This window comes from Malurus melanocephalus, unplaced genomic scaffold, assembly GCF_030028575.1.
Source record: "Malurus melanocephalus ecotype Western Australia unplaced genomic scaffold, MMel_1.1 scaffold_18, whole genome shotgun sequence".
NCBI lineage: Eukaryota > Metazoa > Chordata > Aves > Passeriformes > Maluridae > Malurus > Malurus melanocephalus.
In genome coordinates, this window is record NW_026623250.1 from 257753 (window position 1) to 280932 (window position 23180).

Genomic DNA, 23180 nt, shown 5'->3' on the forward strand with positions numbered 1-23180 from the left:
AATTAGTAGGTGTAGAAAAAGCAGTGCACAGGGACACCCAAGCTGTTGTTGAAGTCAGAATAAATAATATCTTCTGTTTTTCCAGTGGTCCTTGCTTAGCATATAGAATTACATCATTCTGCAACTCATGGAAGAGCTTGTGATGTTTTACAAAGCAGCTGTTTTACATAGCTATATAGAGTTTGCTGAAGTTACCATTATGGAGTCTGATCTTGAATGAAAAACATGAAAACAGGTAATTTATAATGAGGCACAAATTATATTTAAACAAAAACTGGGCCAGTACAACTTCATTCAATATAAATGAAGAACCCATCTGTCAAAATAAGWTGATTTTTTCCTATTTATTTTTCCTAACTCTTCATTTAGTAGGAAAAGCAGATTAGAAGACCAAAGAAAAACAGTGAAGTTTAAAACTAACTTCTAGATTTGGCACAAAAGCTACATCGATGGATAAATTCAACGTACAAATTGCTTTTGCAACTAGTGATTATTTATATCTTCAGTATTTAGAATATTCAAGAAATCAACTCCTATTAGATAAATTACAAAAAGACATATTGAAGCCAGTATCACTGCATGGATTGATACTCTGACAATACAATCTACTGTGACTGTCCTGGTTTTGGCTAGGGTAATTTTTTTTCGAGTAACCAATACACTGCTGCGTTTTGGATTCAGTGCAAGAATAATGCTGATAACACACTAATGTTTTAGTTATTGRTAACTCTAAATCAAGGATTTTTGCTTCCCATGGACTGCTAGCAAGCAGGTGTGCAAGACACCGGGAGGGAGTATGGTCAGGAGWGCTAATCCAAACTGACTAAAAGGTTATTCCATACTGTAGGCAGAGAGCTGGCAGGGAGCTGCAGACTGCCCTGGAAGATGGGCTGGGCATTGGTCAGTGAGGGGTGAGTGACTGTGTAGTGCTTCACTTGTTTCTCTTGGGTTTTATTTCTGTCCTTTCCCTTACAATCARTACTGTTACTATAATTATTTTGTTTCAATTACTAATGTCTTCTTTCCTCAACTCTCAAAACAGAGCCGGCAAAGTGTGACAAGGTTAAACAAGGAAGGCATTGGCGAGGAAGTTGAAAAACAACTGTCACGGTGGCATTTGCTCACTCCCTGCCTTCTTTTGCCCCCTTCGCCCCTTCAACCTCCATACCCCCACCCTACTGGGGWGGAGAAAAATAAGGAAAAAAAGGAAAACACTGGCACTGTACCAGCTGCTAAGAAAAAAATTAACCCTTTCAGTCAAAACCAAGATAGGGACTTTCTGAAGCTCCACAGCACAAGATTTCTTAAACATTTTGTTCAGCAGGCTTTTGATTTATCTTTGATACACAAAAATAGAAAATGGCCTCAAAATCATGAAGTAAACAACACAATCATTGATCAGTTGTTCATTAATTAATATGCATTTTATTTTGAACATCTCCATATTTATCATCACYTTTTTTCAAATGAGGATACTGGAAATTGATTACTCTCTCTCAGTRCTGTTGCTTCAGCCACATTGAGTGCATTCCTACTTTACTTTTCAGCATATGTACCTGAAAACCAAGTGCTTTAGCAACTGTGTTCAAACTAGAAACTGCTTATTCATGAAATCTCATTTTCAGTTTCTGCTTTTCTTATTTCAAGTTGAAGAACTGTAACCATCTCATAGCATTTGTTGCCATCTCTATTACATTTGTCTATACACATTGTGCACCCATTTCATTAACTCTCTTACACAATACTAACATAGCAAAATTTAAGCAAATACAAGTCTGAATACTTAGACAGTGATCCCATGTCTCTTAAACCAGCACAGAAATAACATTCTGCACCCRTCTGATGCTACTGGCTCTGCTAGCCTGTAAGATAGCTCCTTTTCCAACTGATTTCTCTTCCCCTGGTCTGTCTCTTCTTTCAGCTAGAAATCAAAAATAACCATCTTATTTCCATTACTTGTATGCTGTCTGTCAGCAAARCAAGGGCAGCTGCCATCTAGTTCTTTGATGGTCCTGTATGTCCCATTCCACTTTCAACTCTTCTCCAATGACGATGATTTGTCCAATATTTACACAAATCAGGCAAACGATCTGATGAAGATCGTACTGCAAATCCAGGTACTTGCTGTACTGCAAATCCAGGCAACTGAAATGCTATCTGTTGAGTAATATTCACTAGAAAGGTCTGCAACCATTTCAACTATGCAGTGTCAATCACCAGAGAGACTCATAAAAGCAAGCTGTGCCTCTGTAACGCAACCTATTCAGAACTACTTTTCAGAGAACATTGCCATTACTCAGGTTGGAAGAACCCTGTGAAGATCACTTAGTCCAACCTACCCCTTCCCCACTCAATCAGAGTAGGTTATTCAGGGCCATATCTCCAGTCAGATTTTTATTATCTCCATGGATGAAGGAGACAATCTCTTGGAGTAACTGCTTCCAATCTGCTCAGTAAAACCACAATTTCAGCATTAGAAAAAAGCCTTTATTTCCCATACGTCAGTATGTGCCTGTCACCTCTTAATTGCCATACAACCCTACCGGCTCTGTCTTCTTCATGCTCTTATCAGATATTCATACATATTGGTATGCTCCTCAGCCTTCTCTTTCCCAGGCTAAACAATCTCAGATTCCTCACTACCCCTTGTACGGCAAATGCTCCAAGCMCTTTATCAGCTTCACGGCCCTCCACTGGATTCACTCCAGTATATCTGCATGTCCCTGGTAATGAAAAGCCCAGAATAGGATCTAAATGTGTCCTCTGAATTATATCCCAAGAGTTATCTTTCTTGCTCTACTCACAAGACTGCTGTCCTTCCTGGCTGCAAGAACCTGCCTGCCAGCCTTCCAGCCAGTCAGTCCCCATTCTTTACTGGTGCAATGGGATTATTCCTGCCCAGGTGTACCATGAGACGACTATCAGTTCATTWGTCCCACCTGCTGAGATTTGTCTAAATGGCAGACCAGCCTCTCTCYGCAGTGGTTTCTCCATAACCTGCAAAACTGCTGAGGGTGCACTCTGTCCCACTAAGCCCCTGATAATGACATTCACCACTACTGGCTTCTGCACTGATGCTCCTAGGATGTTACTGCTGAAGAAGAAATAATAAAATGTGTATTTCCCCATCTTCTATCTTCAAAAGAACACTGCCCTTATTTAACAATATTCATTATCATATCAAAGGACAGATTTGTACTTTGACTCCACTAGAAGACATGCACCAATTTTCACTAGAATTCTTTGTTCAACTACATGACATTGGAGCTGCTGAGCTGCATCTTAACTCACAAGATTCCTAAGAGGGAGCAAAATTGTTGCCAACTAGGATATGARCCTTTAGTAATATCCAACTAACTAAACTTGCTATTTGGCAACAGGAACCTGGTTTTCCACTGAAGTTTCTATATAAGCTACAAATATTTTTCTGTACTTATCTAATTCAACACTCCTGAAGCCTACAGACAGAAAGAATGGTTTCAAACCTAACAGAAGTATCTGTGTGTGGATCTTGCGCTCATCAAGATAGGACGATGCATATGCATAAAGATKAAAGAGTATTTTGCTCATAAACCTTATAACATACAACATTCAGAAACCATAACATGCTTTTCTGCCTTTTATGAACCCTGAACTGATGAAATTTGAGGACTAGAGGAATTCTGCTTTTGTCTTGTGAAATTATTGTAATAGGTAGAACTTGTCTAATTTCATTATCTCAAGGTTATAGACCTAATTTGGTTTTTAAATCTGATACAGTATTACTGAACTCCCTAATTCCTGATGTAACAGAAAGGACCTTATTCACCAAGGTTTCTCAACTTAACTTAGCTGCAATGCTTTTAAGATATGCCTGACTTTGACTGTTTACYGAAATTCATTATAATCTCACAGCCTCCTTCCGCTATACTGAATTGATCCAGACTTCCTGCCAATTAAGTTTCCCTCAGAGGCAAAAGCAACAGCTACATTAACTTCATTATTTTCCTGCSTACTTCGAGCAGTGTTAAGGAATGTTACTTTTTACTTATACCTGGCCTAGTAGCTAAACCAGGTATCTCTTCAGACTGAGATACATTCACCTTACCAAAGGCTAGCCAGCCAAGACACATGCTTGCTCCCTACAGTTCAACCATCCAGCCATGAAGTGGCCAGTATTATCAAACAACTGTTTGCAAGACCAAAACGTTGCAGTAGGTAAGTAATGAAAGAACTATGCAGCAGTGACTCAAGCTTTCATCAGGGCAAAGATCATGTATGTGACGCTGGTCAAAATTTTTGGCTATTTCCAACGCATGGAAATGGTACAACAATAATCTGATTACAATCCTCAAGGTATATGTATATTATACGGTTATGTGAAAGTCAAACACCAGCAGCCCAACAAGAAACTGAGTTCTACCAGCCATTACACAGAGCTTTTTATAACAGACATTACTTTAAAGGAAAATCTACAAAACATAGATAATACAGATTTATTTAGTAAGAAACATGGTAATAGTGATACATAAAAATTAGGATGTTGCCTCACTAAACTGACAAGTCAAAAAAAAAGCATGAAAAATACTAAACAAACCTGCTGGAGCTACGAGATCTTCTTGAAGAACTATAGCTTCTCGGGGGTGTTCTGGATCTCTTATCTTTCTTCTTTTTATCATCTCTCTCTTTTTCTCGCTCCTTTTCCTTATCCCCATCTTTTTCCTTTTCTTTATCTCTGTCCTTTTCTTTGTCCCCTCCTTTGTCCTTATCCCCCTCCTTGTCTTTAATTTTCTCTCTGTCCTTGTCTCCTTCTTTCTCGGTATCTTCTTTTTCTTTGTTCTGATCTACCTCTTCCTTGTCTTTTTCCTTATCTTTATCTTTTTCCTTTTCCCTGTCCTTGTCCCTGTCTTTGTCCTTATCCTTGTCCCTGTCTCGGGCTCTCTCTCTATCTTTGCTTCGTTCTTTATCTCTCTCCTTGTCCTTCTCCCTATTTCTCTCTTTATCTCGCTCTCTTTCCCTGTCTTTGTCTCGGTCCCTATCCTTCTCCTTGTCTCGGTCTCTGTCTTTCTCTTTTTCTTTGGCTTTTTCTTTTTCCTTGATCTTTTCTTTGTCTCTTTTCTTGTCCCTGTGAAAAGCCAAACACAAACCMATTAATTAATCTTTGAACTTTCCAATTAAAATTACAACTAACTTTTTAGTATACATCAAGAATAAAAGTTTGCATCTCTGTTGAAAAACAGTTATTCTTCAATTTCTCACCACTGTTCACAATGAGGCAAAGCTAAAAAATATATAGCCATATAAAGCTAAGAAAAATTTGGAAACCAAACTGGAGAAAGAGGTCAAAACCAAATCAAACCACTGTCTTCCMAGTGACACTACTATGCTTGGAGAGAATGTGTTTCTCCGCCTCACAGTTATGTTTTGAGAGGAGTGAGACACTCTAGAGTCTGTAAATCTTTACTAGAAGTGTATCCACATAGAATGGCCTTCAGATTAATCACTGCCMAATGAATAATGACAGCTGACTGACAGATGTCTTCATATTCCACAGTTTTCTCTCACACAGATCCTTGAAATGCTTGGAAGTCCGACAACACTTAATACACAGAATTAAAATGAGAACACAAATAAAATGCCACCAGATTCTTTTAAAAGGCAAATGTAAGATCAAAACTCAATCAGGACAATTCAATGTCATTAAGAATTTGAAAATTACTGAAGAATTGCTAATACAGTAAAAACAGAAGAAAGAAAAACAGCTTCTGCAGGAAAGGAAGTAYGATACATGTTCATTAAAAAAGTGAGGAAAATTCCATCTTAAGTTCCAATCATCAAGTCAAACAAAAACTAATTAGCTCACAACTTTGGCTGGAAGAATACATTTAGTATAGGACTATTTGAAAATGCAAGACTCCTTTTCACTCTAGTACAGAGACACATGACAAAAGAACAGCCATTCAGAGAGAAACAGGAGAAAGTACAAGAAGGGAAATTGATTAGCAGACCTTATTGTGTCAAGAACCACACTGACAGAGGTTAGCATGCCTACTGATATTGGAACCTATTCCAGAATTTTACAGATTCTTAAACAGACTCCTTCACACATGAAAAATCCTAAGCACTCAAACTTTTCTCAAACTGAAGAATTGTCTGGCTGTATCTTCTTCTCAACTGCAAATAAACAGCAGACTGTTGTATGCTYTGTGACTCGACAACTTCGATTTCCACCAGGTTCTGTCAAGTGCTTTTTTTAGGAGTCTCAGAGAAAGAATGTAAMATCATAAAGATGAAACAGCACACAGTCCCCCCCCAACACCAGCCTTACAACCTCCCAAKAAATGCTTTCTAGTTAATTTATCAGAGTTTTCACTGGATTTGCCCCTTCCAGTGAGCAGATGCCTAAAGAAGCTCCAGACAACATGAACAGAGGATCCACCAATAAAACCCAGCTGGCTACATAGCCTAGTTTTGTTTCCACAGGGGTATACAAAGCTGCAGCTCTCTTTCCCACAAAACTTCTCAAAGAACTAGAGGCAGCTACACAATCCAAGTACAAATCTCCCTTTAAATGAATCAGGGGAATTACAGAAATGAAACAAAAGAACATAGCAAGACTTCTATTCATGAAGCTGTTWTCACAGACACTTCTGGTGCGAGCTTATTCACTACTTCATCCCTCAGAAAATTATACTATGATCTTGTTAGAATTTCACAATTCAATAATTAGATAATCAGACAAAAACTAACAGACTAGATAAAATACACACATATTAAATCCTGAAATACATATATGCCATAAAACAGACACACGCATTTGCTCCTGCTGTTTGACATATGAAAAAGTCAAAGTTGAAAATACTACCCCATGCACAAAAATGTTACACGTGTTCTCAAAATACAGGATCAGTGTCAGTATGAACTCAATGCTCTCAACAGATACATATCAAACACACACTATCCATTTTTGTGGGTTCACAAGGTACACAGGAGATTCCTTCAGTGCTTATAATCTGACAAAATAACCTCCTTTCAGTCACCTTGGACAATAGTACAAATGAAGACTAGACGACCAAAGTTCAGGTGCCTAAGTGTGATCATTTAACCCCTGGAGGCACCATACATACTACAAGATAATGAATTCTATCCTGCCCAAGACAACTATACTCAGCATTAAAACTTACTTTCTGTCCTTTTGGCCCACAGATGAAACTCTACCCTTTATAGTCACCTAAAAGGTCTGTAAACTCTTTTTCAAAAACTCTAAATGGTGAGCAAACAGTATCCTTTTGTGTAGAACAGAACTCACCGAGAACGAGAGCGACTTCTTGATTTCCGTCTTTCCGTAGATCTAGACCGTTTTTTCAGGGGACTTCTGGATCTGCGTCGGTCCTTGTGTCTTGAGAGAGATCTGTTGCCAGATCTACTTCTATGTGAAGAATGCCATATAAAGAATTCCAGAAGAAAAATGTTTTAATATTGAAAYTTCATACAAACAAGGTCAACCAACAAAACGACAGTATACGGGTTGCTTCACCACACAGTTTTATATGAAGAATTACACATGAATAACATACTGTTATGCAGTATGTTATTGTACTGCAAACATTTTTGCGAGTAAGGATACTTTATGCTTCACCAGGTGTACATGCTCTAGTTTGAAACAARCAACCATTTAAGTTATACCAATGTTTCATAATAATCTCCATGAATCTGGAAAGTATAAYTTAATAGCAACAGCTGTCCTTCTGAAATGACACAAAATCTGAAATGGCATAAAATCTCTGAATGACAATTTCTAGCACATTGTAAAAATAATTAGTTACATTTTATTTCCTTTTCAGGCCCTTACTGAAGGCTCAGTCATTAAAAAAAAAGAGATTACTTTGGCTGCAACAGTCTTTTTGCTTTGCTCTCCACCCTTGTAATTTCAATTAATTAAAAACTCGGATGAACTATGGTACAGCTTTTAGTCAAGTTATCTTTTCAGATAAGAAGAATTTGTTAGCATGGATTTCAGTTGCAAATGCAGATACTCTGATTAAACAAAGTCTTACACAGATGTGATGAAGATAACAGCACTTTTAAATTTTTTTCCATAATAGTCCCTATTTTTGGAAGATGCTTTTMCCCGGAKAAGCAAATAAAACAAAACAAAACAAACCTGAATTTGCACATTAAGTTGCAAAAAAACGCATAATTGGATTCTTTGGTTTAGATGTTAAGGCATCATGAAGTCTAACTTACAAAAGACAGAAAGACTGTATTACTTAATAAAACCTGAAGAACAGGGAAGTACAAAAAAATAAAAGCTGCAACTACCTTTTGAAGCTCAAGACACATGGTATAATATATACCAACAGGGAATAAGTCATTTTTACAGCTTTGTTCTTCTTACCAGCAAGGAAATACAAATCAACTTCAGGGTCAATTAATTACAACTCAATCAATGTACAACCTTGAATACATTTTATGCCACAGAGATGAAAATAATGTCATATAAAACAGCAGAACAGTGAAGCAGTAAGGATAGATTATTCTTATGGATGAACCTGCCTCAACAGGTCAGACTAGCTTTTTTTCAGCATGTTCTTAAAACTGACAGTAGCAATATTAAACAATTAAACAAAACATAAAAAAAATATTAAAATAAACACGTTGTTTAAAGCACAGGTTTTTCACATTKAAAAAAAGAAAAGCTTATCTGAAATCTCACCTGGTTTGAAATCCCTTCTATCAGTAGAAGACAGTACTGAAATTACTACATTGTTACACAAAAACAAGTTTGCTTTTCAGTTATGCCTTGAGTTAAAAACACAGCACAGAAGTGATGGAATAGTCCTTCTTGCGTTAAAAAGATACCTAACATTTTGAAATTATTAGAAAACATATTCTGTGGTTTTCTGCTATTTCAAACCTAAGCCTGCACTTTTATCGTATTTATTTGATAGTATAAACAATGAGACCTCCCTCTTGACAGATTTTTTTGTATCTAAAAAATCCTAGCAGTCTTGTTAAAAGACATGAGTGAAAGGATGCAGCAGAGCTGCATGTTGCTAGGKAGGCAGCATTTAAAGTGTAACCAATCAAATAACATTCCACATTTTTTAAAATTGATTTACCTAYGTTCTCAGAAGATACTCCTGACACAAAGAAACTGAACCATTTCAGAAAGCCTTTTTAAGTCTCAACAAGCAAGGCTTTTTCATTCTCAGAAAAAAATGTCTTAATGGATATGCTTCAAGAACAATAAAAGAAAYTTCTGTTTCAGAACTGAATAAATCTAGCAAAGCAAACAAAATCTGCAAAATAAGAAGCTGCCCCTAAAGCCTTTTCCTTATGCTTTTTAAAAACATATCTTAGATTCACAAAACAGTAAATAAAAACACTGCAYTCATTAACTCGATGTTTAGAAGCTCAGAAGAATAGGAATTCTTTACCAAAAACCAGCCAGCCTATTTGCTCAGGGTATTACTAGTAAATTATATGCTTGATCCACAAAATGTAATTTCTTTTTAAAATACAAAATGTTATTAAGCTACATAGCCTAACGTACAAAGAAACCACAGAAATTTTTCTCTTACATGGCACAGAAAGTGGTTTCTAGTATGTTTAACTGAAAGTAAACCTAACATGTAGAATTTAGAGAGAAAAAGCATCAATTCAGAAATTAAACTCCTGGCTACTCTGTTCTGCAGAGCACAAATTAGTAATCTTTTCAGGAATAATACTTGTCTATAACTAAGAAATCTCAGTAATCAGCATCATGCAAAAAGTCTAAATATGATTTTAAGCTGAAACMAAAAGCATACCTACCTGTGTTTTGAGTGTGATCTTTTCCTTCTAGATCGGGATTTTGAGCTAGACCTGGATTCTGAACGAGAATGGGAACGAGATCGACCGCCTTTTCTTTCACTGCTCTTTCCAGACTCTGAGAGGAAAAAACCACTTTGCAGTGTAAGCTCAGAACATTTAAAGATCCCAGTTAACAATCTGGCGCAAGTGGAATGCACCACATATATTGCAAGGGGCCTACTCTCTGCACATCTTTCTTCTTTTCAAATATCCTTCAGAAACATCCAAGAAAGTCATTGCATATACTCGTTGAGTGCAGCCATCCTGCAGCAGTACACATAAACCAGATAATTATAAACAGCTAGCTCTATTAAGAATGGGATTTATCTTGCTGCCACAATGCACAAGACCGTAACATGTCCTCCTTTTGGTCTATTATTAAACATAATTACTTTTTTTTTAATAACCTGAGTAAATTTAGAGGGCATAGTTAGAATATAGATAATTATTACTGTCTGTACTTTTAAGTATTTCAAACATTGTAYGAATACTGAAATTTTATTCCTCAAACATTGTTTTGTGGGAGGGAAGGATGAACAGAATAGGGTGAGAAGTCTAACCAAAGGCCAAAAAGTCAAYAGAAACTTTACAGTGAACTCACTATGGTTCAGACTCTAATGTTATTCTGTTGCTTAACAGTGATAAAGTGTTACAGCCATTTTACTTCCAATCCCAAAATACAACAAAAAATATGCCACCTACCCCCCTGCCAACCCTCAAGACTCCACACTATCTAACCACCAYAAAATACTACCTGAGTTTGTTAGTAATGAGAATGGCAAAAAGTTGCTGAGGAAAAAAGGTAGGAAGTTTAATAAATTTTAGAATTTTTTTATGCTGTGGTTTTGGAGTCAGTTTAAGCCAGCATAAATCACCACTGAAATGTCTGTMTATTCTCAACACAGCAGTATCTTCCTCCTCAACTTGGCATATCAGAGTTAATAGGGAACAGGAAAATAATCTGGATGAAAATAAATCCTTTACAACATGTTAACATTTATCCCAGATTAATTCTCTGATCCCTTCTGCTTTGATGATGTATACACCATGTCTTGATACACCATGAAAAAGAAACAAAATTAACTTGCTGCAGGTAAGGAAAGTATATTACTGTTTTCAGAACCATGCTAGCTCACTCTGACCGTGAAACTACGACATGGATGGGAGCTAAAGGACAGCAAAAAATATAGAGCATTTTCTTTTAAAATTTTTCAAGCACTCTAAACTTTAATAGTGCCATCATTAAGTAAYGATTTAATATTAAATTTGCATTTTTGAAAACATTCAGTGAACATGTATCTGAAAACAAAACACAATGAAATAAAACGCTTCATTCCAATGCTTTGTTGCATGAACAGAATTTTGATTATTTTCTTTTTTTTCCCCCCAACACATACTAAATACCTTTGGGTACCCTTCTCCTGTGTCTGAAAATRTTCTCAGAAATGTGTATCAAGGTACACACAGATGTGTCTGTTCATTAATGAACACAATATACCCACCTGGCTCAATAGCAGCAGATATAAAAGACTGGGCTTCCCTTACTCTCTTCATCACTTCTTCCAGCTCCTTAGCAGCAGCTTGTGGCGTCATTTCAGGAGGCTTCACTATTGCATTATTGGAGTGATTTATTCTAAATTAAGGAAAAACGAAAACCTTTCATTCTTTAGCACTTGAACTGGGCAAATGAAAAACAAGTAAGGAAGGAAAACATCTCAACTTCCATGTACAWTTGGAAACTTAAAAGTCCAGCAAAACTTCACATTTGTAACACTCACCTGGTTCCAAGTACCCAAAGTATCTTCTATTAAAGTCTTACCACTTTTAAATAAAAATAGCACGATATTTCTGTGTTACAGTATTTTTAGAGAAGTTTAAGAAGTTATTTCTCTATTTCCATTTCCAAACCTCTACATTAATACCTACTAACTACATAGACATGATACAGAAAACTTAATTAGTACTATGGACTTCAAGGATTCTTTCACTGTTACAGCTTTAACTACCTCAAGATTTATATAAATGTATGGGACCCAAGGCTMTACATATTCTCCTAAGAGAAATTTCTGTCAAATCATGAAACTGGAGCTGACAAAGATGTTCAGGTTTATTAACAAGAGGTCCTCATGCTGAAAAAACATCAGTCACAGCATTTTCCTACATGCAAGTCATAAAAGTATAAACAATAATTCAGRGAAATCACTCATTCAACAGTAATACAGATAATCAATTTCTTACTTCAGTGGCCGGTCTCCAAACATAACTCCATTAAAGGCAAGAGCTCGAGGTACAGAATTTTGGTCTGCAAATTCCACAAAAGCAAATCGTGTTGGTTGCGTCTCATCACCAGCCATTCGCACAAATTTGACTTCTCCAACTTGCTTAAAGAATTCAAGCAGCTGATCTGCTGTTGTAGTCTAGAAAGAGTTGAAGAGCTCAGCTGAAGTAAAATATACAATGAAAACTACTTCTCAAGAATATTCTCCAATTTTATATAGTGCAGCCACAAGCCCTTAGTCCTTCACCTAGGTATAGAAATTTTACATGGGCTTTGCACTTATCAGGTAACAAATCTGAAAAAAACTGGTAAGAAATTTCCTTATMCTAACTGTTTCCAAGCTACTGACTGAAACTTTTCATCAATTAAAACAAAAAATCCTAACAATATTGAAAAACTTAGATTTAGCTGGCTCTCTACTACCTACCAGTTTGTTTCATTTTATCAYGATCAATAGTACTTTTACACTTAGTAGCTATTTCAGCAGTCAAAAAAACCAAAGTGTAATACTTATACTGCTATCAGTCAAAAGYAAGTATTTTTAAACTAATCCAATCACATGTTGAAAAACAACCTGCTGACTGAAAACACTTATGCAAATTTCGCAACTTCCAGTAGGACACATCATTCCATCTTACTGTACCTAAGCAACTGGACTGTGCTGTGGGGGACAGCTATCATGATCTCATGACTTCTGAGGATTGCTCATCTAAYAAAATACACCTGTACATTTAATCAACACACAAAATCAGAAGTATTGGCTACAGTGGATTTCTATGGTCTTCTGACAAAGCCTGGTCTGACCTGACTGGCACACGAGCATTCAAAATTCAAAACATCACRAATAAGCAAAAAAATTTAGGGGTTTTGTTTAAATTCATGCTGTCCTTAACTAATGGAAACTCTTTAATATGTAAGATTAAAATTAATAAATTACATTTTCACTGCTTCCATTAATAKTTCCACAACACACAAATGAAAAAACCTACCTGGGAATTCAAGTTTCCAACATAGACTGTCCTCCTGATTTCATCAATTTTAGATGGATCCACATTTCCCATAATAGGTGGTTGCGGTATTTCTCCCAGTGCCGTGATGTTAGGGTCCAATGCTGCTGCTGGGATAGCCCCTAAAGTACCAAGTGAAACACCAAGCTGGAAAACACAAGCACAGAATACACTCTGCAGTCAAGCACCGGCGAAATGTATTTCACTTCTTAATACTTGTTTGCCTTGATGCACTTCTGCAAAAATAGGTCTAATGAATATAAGCAATACTTGAACGTTTAAGGTCACAATGCAGCAGGTTTTTTTACAGAAGAAAAATCTACCCAGAAGATTAAGCTTCCGTTGTTAAGATACTCTGTGGGTCATTAGTTAACATCTAATCAAAGAGACATGGGCAGAAACACATATTCATCACAAAACATAAAGGCTCTAATGCTTCTAGTCAACCAAACTGAGTAAGATACTTTCAGACTGCTAGTATTTTTTTTTTTTTTGAAACAAGTATTTGGACTAGATAAGGAGCAGCTGAGACCATGCTCAGCAAGGAAAGAAGAGAATTTCCAATGCTCAGGGTCATCAAAGGGACAGATAAGGCATCTTCTGGACACATGAATTACCCAAGACAAGATTCACTGCGAAGAACTGCAGCTGAAATGCAAAGAATATTTAGYCTAAGTTCTTCCCCTCATTCCTAGAGAATGAGAAAAATACAGCTCTTATGTCTGGAACCGGAAATTGAAATCTCTCCTGTAACATGTTATAAAAAAAAATCACTTAAAAATTACTACAAAATTGGTCCACTGAGCTCCTGGTTTGAATTTTCTCTACCCAAAAAGCAACCACCTTTCTAAGAAATGAACTTTCGAAGAAGTGTGGGAAATTCGTAACCAGCCATCAGTAATWTTTTATGCAAGAAAGGAAAACCTATTTGCTGATGTCAGAATTTGCTGATGTCAAGAACAGTTCACAGAGGCAAAAGGGAATAGACCAAAAAGAGCACAACCAAGCTCCTCCACTTTTTGTAGYGAAAACATTATTAGAAAAACTGTCAAAAATCTTGCCAGAGATATCAAGTAAAAGTGTCTACTTTTAATATTCTGAAGAATGGTGTCAATGTGGTAATTAAGTTTTAATTTTTTTTTTTGCCATGAATGGCACTGCCACTTGACCAAATTAATGGCCCTAGAGGATAGGACAGTAATTACAATGCATAACAACCAACACCAGTATTAACCAGCATTTTGGCAACCCATAATGTGAATGAAAAACTATGGCAAAGTAGCGCATGGTTATCTTCTAATTAATTCTCAGAAGAGTCACCACACGTAAACCCTCACTGCAACATCCAAGGACCACACAGTCCTTGTTCTCTAAACACAGATCACACTAGACAGAGGAAGTCAGAAATCAAAGAGCCACTGAATTTAACTTACTGTAGTCAAAGGTGTTGGTGTAGGTATAGGAAGCAACCCTGCACCAGGCATCAGACTTGTCATAGTAGGAGCAGGCGCCAACAGAGAGAGGGCTTTGGCTTCATCTGGTATTTTACCTGAAGAAGCAAATGAAAGCATTACACAGAGGTGGAACACTAGACAGATGTTACTCTTTCTATGATTTTACAGTTACCCTTGCATTTAAAAATGTAATAAATAACAATGAATCTATCTACCAGATCCTTACAAAGAAACAAATAACRTAAGTTTTTCCTTTTACCCTGCTCTATTAGGAAAAACAAAAGTGAGAAAAACTTCAAAGACTAGCAATCTCATTAATGGATTATTATTTTAAAAACTCAATAATGTATATAATTATTTAACACTTTGAGCTATGGGTCACCTGTACTGGAAACTTAACGTTCATGAACCAAACGATATCAAGCATGGACGCTTTCCCAGGGCGGTGTTTTCGCGGTGATCGAAAGTTGTTTTACACATGACAACCGTTCGTGTTGGCTGCATCACTAATAGCACACAGAACATCAGATACAGAAAAGAAGAACATTTTTTAAAGTTTAATCCCCAGAAATGGCAAATAACCAAACCAGTAAAAGAAAGAAAACAAAAAAAAACCCAAAAAAGGAAARAAACCAAAAAACAAAAAAACAAAGTATGTGCTGACTGAAATTTGTGATTTTCTTTATTCCTCTGGTACTACCTACTTAAAATGTAAAAATAAATAAAAATAAAACATAAAATAATAAACTACTGAACTACAGTGACTGCACACAATACATAGTACAAGTGAAGYTGAAGGTGGAAGAAGGAAGAGTAGAAAAAAACTTAAGATTTGTACTGTCTCACATTGTAGGTCACCTCTCTGAAACTGGTAAGTTAAYGCTAAATTTATTGAGAATGAAGCAAATCATAACTGAGCAGGCTAAGCAACTTATTTTCAAAAAATATGTATTTCCTGCTATTTCAACCTAATTATAATCCTCCTGTCATGCTAAAACTTTAACTAATAACTAATCTGAATTAAATGCATATTTCATTCAATGTTAGCCATGATTAAYAACTAAATGAAACAAAAAAATCTCCAAACAATTATGATTACAATGTACATTTTAAATTTGAAATGCAAAGGGATTAAAAGTACAACATTAACACTGAACTAAAAAACTACTGAAAAAAGTTCTTATCACCCTAGGTATCTATAATCTCCTCAAAATTACTGGCGTAAGTCTATATATGCTAACCAACTGAGCCCTTTGGTGTTAYCCCAAGGACCCTAATAAAGTAAATCCTCTTATTTAAACACTGTTTAAATATTCAAGTAATATATAAAAGCTGTGCCAGTGCTTTTATGTCTTGAATCAACCTGCATATGCTTCAAATACAAAATGTCTAAATTCAAAATTTAAAGATTAATATATATTCTTATCAAACAGGAAAATTTGAGCTAGGTTTCAAAACACTGTGCAGGTTTAATGATAAGAGTTCTAACTGACACCACAGAAAACATACTAATTGTAAAAATTAAAAGAAACAAGTGCTGCAGACCTGCTCTACAGATCTGCAGGAAAGCCTRGTTACAGCTGGTTATGACCAAAGGACAAAACAGATCTAAATGAAACTTAATTTATATGTAGTATGGGTGGAACAGAACAGATGAAATAACAGTACCCATTTTTTTAATGCTTCCTATTTACATTTATTTTATGTTAAATTTTGAGACACCTCGCTCCTTAACATGTAAGAAACCATTTTGCTAAGGGAGAAAAATAGGAAAATTATTAGCACTTAGGAGTTAACTGTGCAATAATGACTTCCAGGGCTTTTTWAAAAAAACATGCATGAATCTAAGCCACCATCACAATGTTCAGCACTCTTCACAGATCTGATTTTGAAGTGAGGCATGCAATGAAAGGTGTACCTGATTTGCCTGACTGCTCAAAAGTATCAGGTACTTCGCACACCCTGCCTAATATGTAGGCCTACTAACAGGCTTTTGAATACACAATTCCAGCAGATGTGCATGCAAATTAGGCATAGAATTATGTACCAGTTCTTCTGAAAATCGAAATATGCARGATTTTTCAAATGACTAATGAACCAGAACTTATCCTGAACAGTGAGCATYTTACATCTTTAACCAGATACTCATACAGGTTTCTATGGATCAAGATAYATGGCACAATTAAATCCAATGGCAGAAGTGGCTTTGGAAGTGGTGTTTTTGCATGGTAATTGAGATCCTTGGTCAGTAAYGTACATGAGTATATGCCTAATTTAAGTATGCACTTACATACAGCCATTTCGATACATGTTTATCCAGGTAAACTTAGAAAATGCTTAGCCATTTAACCCTTTTAAATAGGAATTGAGTTAGGCACATAATTAAGACAGACAATAAGTCAAGTCACAAAAGTGATTGAAGTAGAAGCCTAAACGTTAAGTATATGGGTCATAGCACTGAAATAATTGAAATTAATAATTTGCTGAAATGTTGTTCAAGAAATCCACTGAATATTTCAGGTAAGTTCACCATTACAGCAGCTCACAGGATGAACAGCATGCATTACTAAACTGTACAGTTTTCAGCATTATTTCCAGAATACTTTGGTCTTTCACAATGTAAAGTTCTATTTTAAATAATCAAGCTGGTCAGTTCCATACCACAAAAAAGAACTATTTATTTTGTTTTCAAGAATGAGAAAGGGTTATTTCTACACACAGAACCCTGAAAATCTGCCTATATATTACCTCTTCAGGATAACTTTTCCAGTTTTTTTAAGACCATGTCAACGTTTTAAAAAAATTCTACAAAACACTGTTGTTGAGTGGAAAAAATAATCTGCATTATCTTGAATATCTACCTCCATATGCTTCAAACAGTTTTGAAAAATAAACCAACAGATTTATTAATCCAAATAAACTTATGCATTAACACCTTTAAATTTTGCAGCTTTATCTTCATGACTGAATTTGTAAAGGGAATACAAGCCAAAAACTACAACAAAACATGCAGGTTATGACACAACAGATTAGGACAATCTGGTTTAAGAACAACACTCTCATTTTTAGAACATGGTATTTAAAATCTGAATAAGAATGAAGGAAGCAGTCAAAATAAATATGCCACATCTATACTACATCCTTAGACAGATTTCTTAGAAGCTCTKCTGCTTAATAAATTTCAGGTTCTGCAATCATTTATTTACTGATTTTTCCCTTTGCAAAAGAATCTGGAAGCAAATGTAAACAGTCACAGCACTGCCTAGAGACACAGCTGTGATTGTTACTTTTTTGTACTTTATCAGTCTTCAAGAGCCCTAGACAACCTAGTCCATACCAGAATCCATTTTGCTGAACACTAAACAGAACCATCTGCATTTAACTAATCACAATTTTTTTTATTCCTCAAGCACTCASAACAACTTCTTACTCTTTGTTGTGAACGTATAGGTTTAACCCTCATGACCAAAAGTGTTTCTACAATGAATTTGCTTGTTTTAAAAATACTCAAGAGTTCACAGCCTACTTTAAACATTAAAAAATCATTATTTTCCTGCAATTTTAAATTAATGGAACACTTAAAATGATACACTTAAAATTATTTCTATGCAATCCAACTCATGAATCTTAGTGGATTTAGCAAAAGTGAATAGAGAGTACAGCTACTGGCAATTATATCAACTGCCACAGCCAAATCAAACAAAGATCACAAATCAAAGCTCTTCCCAGCTGCAGAGCAGAGTCTGGTGAAAAGAGTAAAACCAAGAGACCCCAGTGCAGCTGTCTAGGAAGAGCAACGCCTAGGACTAGACCACTTTGTCCACCATTTCTGTTTCAGGGCTTCCATTTCACAAGAAGAAATAACATCAGTTAGCGATGAGGAACCATCTTAATCACTCCAGCATGAAGTGCCAGGGCTTCTGAGACTGGGATGACTGGAAAAACACTTCTTTTCCCTAACTGTTGTTGTTGGTTTTTTTAAACCTCTTCCTGAAATTATCACCACTGAAGCATGTCAAAGTGCAATACACATACACACACACACACACACACACACACACAGAGAGAGAGAGAGAACTGATTCAATCTTCCCACAAGTAACAGTGTTAAAAGACAATGTGTCTCACACAACACACTCCAACCAAAACTTCAGGCTGCATTTGTACTTATGAGTGGTCAACAGTTTTTTTCTCAAAATTACAAAAACAAAAGGATGAAATCTTACTGCCATTGACCTCACTGGAGCAAGATTTCATCAGAAGTAAACAAATATTTCATGACATTAAATATGCATAAGAGTTCAATTTCAGAAATAATTATTTTCATAGTAAGCCTTCATTTAAATAGCCAGTGCGACCTAAAATAAAACACTCTGCTGAGGAAAAGTAGCAGAGAAATATTATGACTTTATTTTCTAAAGTTGCTTTCTCCAGAAGAGCTTTAACTGTCCTTTTCCAAGATAAACTCAAAAAGCACAACATATAGAAGAATGTATATCAAAACTGATATATTTTTCACTATTCTTGTCCTTTGACACAATGTACTCATCTGTTGAATTTAGAAGCTTAAAAGCATTACAAATCAAATTTATCCTTAATTCAGAGCATTAAAAGCTAATCACATTCTAAATTCTCTGTATACCATCCACCATTCATAAGCAGCTTCAGGTCAACTTCAAAATCAAACACTGTGAACCCTTTACAAACATCATTTTTACAGAACTGAAGTACCAGTTCACAAGTACAAGGGAAAGAGATTTAACAGAACAAAACAAAAAAGGGACAAAATAAAATAAAAATAAAAGAAACAAAGGAAAGAAAGCAAAATAAAATAAAAACAGAGACAGGGCGTCCATCTTCAGCAGGCCAGACTTCGATCTCATTTCCCCCATGAAGATTTCACTTGTCGGCAGGTTTAGTGGCATGGCAAACAATGCCTAACTCAGGCAAGTGTAACAGGTCTGCCTTGGCCAGTCTAGTCATCTAATAATGCACAAATATCACACAGAGAAAACATATAAAACCAAATTAATAGTCAAAATCCATCTACCAGATAATGTGGACATAAAATTTAGAAAGGTTAGGGTGGCATCTTTGTTTATCTTTCAACCTTTGCATTTTCAAAGTATATTTAAAGAAAAACTTATGAATACACACACACAAAAAGTCYTATTTTGACAGCTTAATAATCTTATTTCATTTACAATTACATTTTTGCTAATTGTTCATTAAATGTCATATAATTTACATTGATTTCATTCTGTAACAATTTCCTCTTTGATTTACCACCATTTATTTTAAATACATTCCAAATTTCAGATTTCATTCTATTTTCTAAAACCRGGTTTTCAGAGTTCCATTTTACCTCTCATCTATGTTCAACATCATGCATGAAATATTTTATTACTGACAAYGCTGACCAATGGTGTAATTTTACCTCCTGGTAGGATAAAACCGTCACTAGGTTTCAAAACCCACTGATACATTAACAATGCATCATATGATACATAGTGAAAAAACCCTTGYGCCATGGTCTCCAAAGCCATACTTATTCCCACACAATAAATTCATCAGTAAGATAAATTTATATAAATTTTCATCTTTTTCAAGTGACTGATTCTGATCTAAAGTTACAGGGAACAGCATTCTGACATTAAAAAAAAAGTGACTTCAAAGCCCAATCACTTGTTCATTTAATTATGCATACATTACTGTGGAGTCCAGAATAATTCTGAACAGGGATGATACGTTTTCTCAAAAAAGGCCTGATGAGCCCCTTATAAATAGAGTTGGAACAAGGTTTGTCAGAACTTTGGTTTATTCACCTTTCATTCATTGTTTATCACAAAAGATACAGGAAAATGCAGCTTTACCTGCCTGTTGCCATATCATGTCAGGCAGTAATCTCATCACAAGAAAAACACAGGAAGTGTTGTTCACTCAATAGGCAGCCATCTTCCCTTTTTGGCAGTACTGAACCAGTGTTAAGATCTTATTGATGAAATATAAAACTAAGATTCTGTATAATCTTTAATCAATTTATTTAGGGAAATCCTTCAATTGGACATTCTGATACCCTTAGCCTCTACATAGTTTTAAGTGTATACAGCAAATATTCTCTTTGTGTACTGCAATATTCTCTTTGTAATTTAAGAACAAGATAAAAATASAAACCAAAAAGCCCCCAAAACAAGGCAATAAAGCAAACAAAAACCTAAGCTTTACAAAGAAAAATGTAGATGCTGTATGCCCTGCCTAAGAAGGCTACAAGAACAGACAGTATATTGTAGGTCAGTACRGCCTTTAGTGAAAGTACTTTTAGTTGCTGAAATTTTGGAGACTTCTCAGAGTTTGCCAAGAACATCCCAGGTAAGTATTACAGCAGCACTCATCTCACACTGTCTAGATCATGCTGTGGCAAACATGCCAAAAAATGGCACTCTGGGACCATTGTTAACAAACTGCAGGAAGTCAATGGTATTGTTTTGAACCAAAGCCTGACTCTTGCAGAGACCTGACTCCATAGACACGTTAATAAGTACTTCTTGATCTGAGCAGCTTATATTTAGTTATAGTTTGATCACTTTACGTATTGCTGCACATGGAAMGTTCAAAGTTAAGTCAGGTTTGCTCCTTCAGCTGGAATGATGCTACTCTAAAGAGGCAAAAGGTCCAGAACCAGTCATATGCTAAAATCCACAAGGATCCCAATGAAGTCAATGGGGCTCTGCCTAACCCCAATGATATGCCTACCATAGGACCCTGCTTYATGTAATTGTATTCAGACCTAGGATGCTATACTAACAATACAAACTGTCCTGAACTCAACATATGTGTAAAAGAATGGCCTCAGAGTTAGTTAAAAAACATTTGTCAACTTAGTATATGTCAAGTATTTTATTTCATTAAGAGTTTTAAGAACATTTTATGAGGGAAGTATTCTGGATAGATCACTGCGTACTTAAAGATATATCCAAAACAAAATAGGAATACCAGTATGTGTTTCATGGCACATGAACTAATATTTTCAACACTAAAAAGAAGGAAAAATTGGCTTTTAAAAATTAATCTAGTAGGTGAACGCACATATTCAAACAGTATTTTGAATGCTAAGTATTTTAGATTATGACTCTAAAATGGCCAAATGAATATAGCACATGTCTACAAGACAAAATTGGGATTCACTCAAAAAATGCAGAAATACTAAGTATCTTTAAAAAACCACAAATCAACAAAAAATCCACTACACCAAAGGTGATACATTAAGATTCAAAGTGCCTCAGGAAACTGCCTCATCTTTTCAGAGTTCCATTGACTTCAGTGAGGACTCTGTGTGCAAATATGCTTGCCAACACAAATCATAACGAAAGGAATTATTTTCCTTTATTTTCCCTTAAAGTATGTCATAACTACAGAAACATGAGTCATCATAACTTAAACCAACTATCTTTTTGATAATGCTAAATTTCAATTAAATACACATAACTGGGCTTTTCTTCATTCAATTTTCAATTTAGTTTCAAGGCCTTTYTTTTCAAAAAGCAGTAAAATAAAGTAATAACAGAGCATCACCTTCTTACATAGAAAGCTTACACGATTAACAGACATAACAAAGACCAACATTACAGAACAATGTCTAAAATACCAACCTTCTGCGCAGGGCACAACTATCAAAGCTCTGTCAATAAAAACCGTGTTAGTTAGATGCTGGGCCACACCAACACTCGACGCTTCACGAAACTTAATATAACATACTTTGGAGGAAAAAGCAAGAGGTGCGTTGCTGCAAGATAAAAGGGAAAAAAAACAATTAGTCATAATTGCATGCATGTATTTTTAACTATTACTCCTTACAATAGAAAAGGTTTCAGACTCCCTAGAGTATGAAAATCTAGAAGAGTATAGAAATCTACTAACTTGCCTTCTTACTGAATCAATGAAAAAAGCATGATGTAGCATCTCCTACTTTTATTTGAAAATTTACATACGCCAAAATCACTAACAAGGCTAATTTTCTTTTATAACCTGGTTACACAACATAGACAAGTACATTTCAAATTACTATTTTAAGGAGCATAATCAGAATAACCTAATAAAATTATTTTTCTTTAGAAAATGATCTTCATTTAGGAAAGTCAAACAACAAACCCTGACATGACTGGATAGAATAGCTTCTGAGCCAGCTGCAAGGTCTTGGTTGAGACCAGTTTCCAACATCAGAAGTGACAGCTAACTGTGACTTTTTCAGTACTCAACAGAAACCACAAAGACTTATATGGCCACAAGCAGTGGTTTGGTTTGTTGGGGGAGAGGAATCTAAGCGAAGAGAGGAGAGGGTGTCTTGGGGTTTTTTGTTGTCATTGTCAGGGGTTTGCTTGTTTCTTTTTAAATACACCTGTCAGTGTCATAATCCAAATGGCTGGAGCCTCTACTGAAGGCTCTTTGGTCCACACTGTTGAACACTTCTAATACCTCCTGGATTTTTCCCTTGTTTTCATTGCCAACTCTAGAACTCTAGAATTCTGTTCCAAGCAGTTTCAGACCCCACAACTATCCTTAAAAACTTTAACATCTATAGAGCCTGCAATGACAAGTGTGTTTTATTACA

General features: G+C 35.7%; 1 protein-coding gene across 2 annotated transcripts in view; it reads right to left on the reverse strand.

Moving 5' to 3' along the window:
* SREK1 (splicing regulatory glutamic acid and lysine rich protein 1) overlaps nucleotides 1-23180 on the reverse strand; it is a 30550-nt gene that overhangs the window by 3810 nt on the left and 3560 nt on the right. Inside the window, exons 1-9 of one of the 2 annotated variants that reach the window (XM_057389615.1) lie at nucleotides 22222-22272; nucleotides 14956-15079; nucleotides 14553-14668; nucleotides 13102-13266; nucleotides 12073-12251; nucleotides 11337-11467; nucleotides 9796-9910; nucleotides 7289-7408; nucleotides 4577-5104 (exon numbers count right to left, since the gene is read on the reverse strand). In XM_057389615.1, coding sequence (XP_057245598.1) covers nucleotides 4577-5104; nucleotides 7289-7408; nucleotides 9796-9910; nucleotides 11337-11467; nucleotides 12073-12251; nucleotides 13102-13266; nucleotides 14553-14615 — 1301 coding nt within the window. In that variant the 5' untranslated portion in view covers nucleotides 14616-14668; nucleotides 14956-15079; nucleotides 22222-22272. Of the gene's footprint in view, nucleotides 1-4576; nucleotides 5105-7288; nucleotides 7409-9795; nucleotides 9911-11336; nucleotides 11468-12072; nucleotides 12252-13101; nucleotides 13267-14552; nucleotides 14669-14955; nucleotides 15080-22221; nucleotides 22356-23180 lie in introns of those variants that run through there. The other variant, XM_057389614.1, reaches the window with a different exon arrangement.